Source organism: Propithecus coquereli, unplaced genomic scaffold (assembly GCF_000956105.1).
Source record: "Propithecus coquereli isolate 6110/MARCELLA unplaced genomic scaffold, Pcoq_1.0 Scaffold256, whole genome shotgun sequence".
NCBI lineage: Eukaryota > Metazoa > Chordata > Mammalia > Primates > Indriidae > Propithecus > Propithecus coquereli.
Window position 1 is genome coordinate 2,476,626 of NW_012148130.1, and position 4,688 is coordinate 2,481,313.

Here is a 4,688-nt window from a genome sequence, read left to right on the forward strand (position 1 = left end):
CGAGTAGCTGGGACTACAGGCATGCGCCACCATGCCCGGCTAATTTTTTCTATATATTTTTATTGTCTGGCTAATTTCTTTCTATTTATAGTAGAGACGGGGTCTCGCTCTTGCTCACCTGGTCTCAAACTCCTGACCTCAAACAATCCACCTGCCTCGGCCTCCCACAGTGCTAGGATTACAGGCGTAAGCCCCTTTCTAGCCTTTAAAAAACTAATGTTAAAAAAGAAAACAAAAGCAACACAAATAAATAAAAAGAAAAAATAACACAGGAACGTTCTTATGCGCATCTCAGAGATGCTGCAGAGTCTGGTTCAAGGCCTTTCCTGTTTCTCCAAACCTTTGCTCTACAGGCCTCAGAACTGGGTTCCCAGGAAGCTAGCTTGGGAAAGCCTGCGTTTCCCAGGGATGTGACATACTGAGCATGTCGTGGGGTGGCGCGTGTTTGTGACTGTCGCACTTTCCCACAGGGCTTAGTGGGTGGCTTCCTGCAAGGATTCCTGAAGAAAGCAAGTGACATGAAACTCCAGTGAGGTTTGTAGTCTCTGGTTCTCTTGGGTTTTTTTTTTAACCTTTGTTCTGGAAGGCATTCATGGAGGGTTTTTTATTTTATTTTATTAGGCTATTCTTTTTTGATCTTCGTTGGGTGTATGGGCTTTCGTAGATTTTGTTTTGTCGATAACAACTTCACACTTCTCAGGAGAAGTTCTCTGAGTGTCTGTGTCATCATGGGCAAGCCAGTCCCTAATCTGGACTTGAATTTCTCCATCCAGTAAAACACAGACAAAAAGTGGGGGGCACCTTCGAACCAACTCCCCTCCCAGCCCTGACGTTCCCAGGCGACGAACCTGCGGGACGTTTTCCTGTCTTTGCACAAAGCGGGAAGTGAGTGAGCGGGGCTTTTCCTAAGCTGCCGCGCGGCCCAGGGTGGCTGCGCCCTGATACCCGAGCTGCCTGTGGGTTTTCTAACTAGATAAGTTTTGTTGTAGTGTGGAGGGCGTGAACAGACCACAGGAGAATTTAATGAAGCCAAATTGAGAGTCTTTATTAGCTGGCCAGCGACCACCTCCGCCCGCATAAAAGCAGTACGAGAGGATGGCCCCATATCAAGTTTCTACGAGGGTTTTATACTATTTTTGAGGGAGGCTACGTGACATAGGGCAGGTGTTCAGGGAACAAAAGCGGGGAGCAAAGTCTGGGTTGCAAGATACAAGGTCACTGGACATAATTGCCCTCATAGATCTCTGGCGCCCGAAGGCAGATTACAATCCTCAAAGCAAGCTGCAAGCAGGGTTACAGAAGCGGATGGCAGTTATTAGACAAAAGACTATTTTTTTAGTGTAACACTTTAACTATGTAGCTATAATTTAGCCAGCCCCTGGCGTACCGCTTATTTTATTTATTAACCCCTTATTATAAAGCTCTCAGCTCACCACAGTTTCTGGAGACTCCCCCCATCGGTCTCACTGAGGTGTGACTTAGCTGCGCTGAAATCCACCCCTCGTGGCGCACGGCTCTGGGTTCCGGCGAACACAGCTGCTGAGCAGCCACCAGCACCGCGGCTCCAGTAAGTTCCCTCCGGCCCTTTGCGGCCAGTTCCTCCCCAACCCCTGGCGACCACTGACCTGTGCTTTGTCCCCTGTCAACTTGATCTTTTTCAGTAGAGTGAAAAGTCCAGACGCGGCCCCCCGAGCCATGGCCGGCCCGAGGCGCGGCCGACCCCGCTGCGTGCGGGCGGCGTTCGGTGCGGCCAGGGCCAGCTTCCGGAAGAGGCAGAGGAACACGCGCTGTCACTTCAAGGTGCCGTCCTGCCCACCGCCCGTTCCCTCTTAGTGGACACGTGGCAGGCCGGGTGGGTGGGCGGCCCGGAGCGGACCCTGGCCTGGGCTGGGCCCTCGCTGGAAAGTTCGTCCAGCGGTTCTCGGTTCATCTGTGAAGATGCCTTTTCTCTTCCCGAAACCAGAGGCGCTGAAATTCCAGTGCTTTGAGACTCTCGATTGAGAAAGAAAGGAAACGGTTGCTTTCCTCAGCAGCCTGGGTTTAGCAGGAGGGTTCCAGAACATCTGATGCTAGACCCCGAACACGGCTGGGCCCTCCCTGGCCCTCAGCCTCTGTGTCTGTGGAGGATCTAGTACCTTCCATGATCTTCCGGCTTTGGGTCCAGAATGAGTGGCAGGGGCCGTGTGGGATCCGTGGGCCGTTCCTGTCCCCTGATGAGCCCGCTCGTCAGGCCGCTGGTCTCCTCGCCGCCTTCCTGGCTCTGCCCTTCCCCTTTGCGGTGGCCCCGGTTTGTGTTTGTCCCTCCGACAAAACCCTCGCGGGGGGTTCCCACCTCTGCTCGGGCTCCCGGGAGGTGCTTTCATCTTGTCTGCTCCCCCTTGCCAGGGCCACCGTCCTCTGAGTGTCTGGCGTGGCGGGAACCACTGGCGCGGGCGCCCCGAGTCCCCTGCCTGTGAGCGGCACGCCGCCGTCCGCCGCCTTGGTGGACGGGCGCACCCACCCAGCTTGCTTTTTTCCAGCTCAGTCACAAAAAGAATCACATGGACTTTGCCGAAGGGATCTGGAGAGAGGTACGTTATAGGGCGGGCCAGCAGCCGCTGTCGTTCAGAGAGTTTTTACCTTTTTTTTTTGGGAATAAATAACAGTGTCAACTGTCTAAAGGGGAAGTGAGGTTTTCGCCGCCCCAGTGCAATGCGGGGTGCGGGCGGGCTCTCACCACGTGGTGTCCGGGCGCACTGGAGCCCCGCGTTCACCGAGGAGGGCGGGCAGCAGCGTGCGCGTCGGAAGCGAACACTGAGAACCGCACTGCCCGACCTGACTGGTCAGCGGGTCTTCCCGGGGGCAGGGACCTCGTAGCATGTCCGCAGGGAGGCCGCGCAGCCCTGGAAGCTCGCAGAAGCGCAGTTTGCTGCTGTTAAGGAAATGGCGTTGGTGTAGCAAGTGTCCAGATTGCCCCGGGGGACTGTGAGCTCAAATAAAATCTTAAGGTTCAGCCCTCACGGGCTGACTGAATGGACCCCTTCTTGGCCAAGGGGATGTCCTAAAACTAAATTGCCTGCCAGGGGGCAGGAGGCCAGACGTGCCTCATCATGCCCCCTTCCCCCTTAGGGACATCCTTTGTAACCCATTAACAGGCCTAAGGGGTGTGCAGGTCCTCAATTTACACAACAAACCTATGTCCGGTGGCTTGTCTCTGATAAACAGCTCCTTATGTTAAAACATTCCAGGCCTTTCCACAAAGCTTCGTGTCTTTAACCAATTACAGTCAAAGACTCTTTAAACCCACCTATAGCCTGTAAGCCCCCTGCTTCCAGATGGCCCACCTTTCCGGGCCAAACCAATGTATGCCTCCCACGTGTTGATTTATGACTTTACCTGTGACCCCCGTCTCCCTGAAATGTATAAAACCAAACTGTGACCCAGCCACAGCGAGTCCACTGCTCTCAGCTTCTTCCGTGTGGCCCAGATCGCGGTCCTCAAATCTGGCTCAGAGTAAATCTCTCTAAAATTATTTTACAGAGTTTGGCTTTTTTTCTGTTAACAGGACTTAGATTTGCTCTGGAGACCTTTACTGCTAGAGCCGCTGGGTCCAGGGCTTTGCAGCACAAGGCTCCGGCTGGGTGCCCAGGATGAGGGACTCCAGGCGTTTTGGGGTGCTGTGGAATGTTGATCTAGTGCATGAAAGCAGTTGGTTTGCGAGGCAGATCGGGCCACATCCGGCACCATCAGCACGGGGAGAACGTGCACACGAGCGTGTTGTACGTTATCCCACTGCCGGAAATTGCTCACGGCTCAGGAGCTCTTTGTCGTCAGCTTTTAGATCCTTACGATGGTGATTCAGAAGACGCCCCCAGGCATTCCCACCACAGCTTCAACGACTGTCCTCTCGGTGACGTGAGCTGGAACGCTGCTTCATACACGCTGAAGTCAAGGAGTCCAAAGGAAGTTAATCTAGAAGGCTCTCTGTCATCAAAAATTCCAGACCTTGTCATCAAAGCTGCCAGCTGGGTCCCTGAGTCCCTGGACGCCAACGATGTGGACATGCAGCCCGAGGACTTGAGAGCCACGGAGGAAGACTGGGCGCCCCAGACACCTGAGCCCCTCCTTGCTCCCGTGGAGCCCCCCGAGCCCTGCAGACAGGGCCCTGGCCGAGCCAGGGGGGCATGGCCGCCACCCAGACTCGGGAGTGACAGGGACAAGGGGCCCAAACTCTCACTCTCCAAGAGAAAACTGGAGCTTTTACTTGCAGAGCCTGAAAAAAACAAGAGAAAGAAGCAGCTTGTGGCCTAATCCAAGGTGAGCGGGTTCCGTTCGGGATGGGGTCTGAGCCACGAGGGGAGCAGGGACTCAGCTGCTCACAGCTCATGTTGGTGAACACAAAGGAAAGGTTTTCAGTGGAACACGTGACCCCATTTATATCTTTTTTTTGAGACGGAGTCTGGCTCTGTCACCCAGGCTAGAGTGTAGTGGTGGCGTCATAGCTCACAGCAACCTCAAACTCCTGGGCTCAAGCGATCCTCCTGCCTCAGCCTCCTGAGTAGCTGGGACTACAGGCATGCATCATGACGCCTGGCTAATTTTTCTATTTTTAGTAGATATGGGGTCTTGCTCTTGCTCAGGCTGGCCTCGAACTCCTGGCCTCAATCGATCCTCCTGCCCCGGCCTCCCAGAGTGCTGGGATTACAGGC

General features: G+C 54.5%; 1 protein-coding gene across 1 annotated transcript in view; it reads left to right on the forward strand.

Annotated features, from left to right (window-relative positions):
* The window catches only part of HSP90AA1 (heat shock protein 90kDa alpha (cytosolic), class A member 1), a 29,433-nt gene extending 25,143 nt beyond the window's left edge, over window positions 1-4,290 (forward strand). The window contains exon 12 of the mRNA XM_012647059.1: window positions 3,821-4,290. Coding sequence (XP_012502513.1) covers window positions 3,821-4,290 — 470 coding nt within the window. The remainder of the gene's footprint in view (window positions 1-3,820) is intronic.
* The last annotated feature ends 398 nt before the right edge of the window (window positions 4,291-4,688 follow it).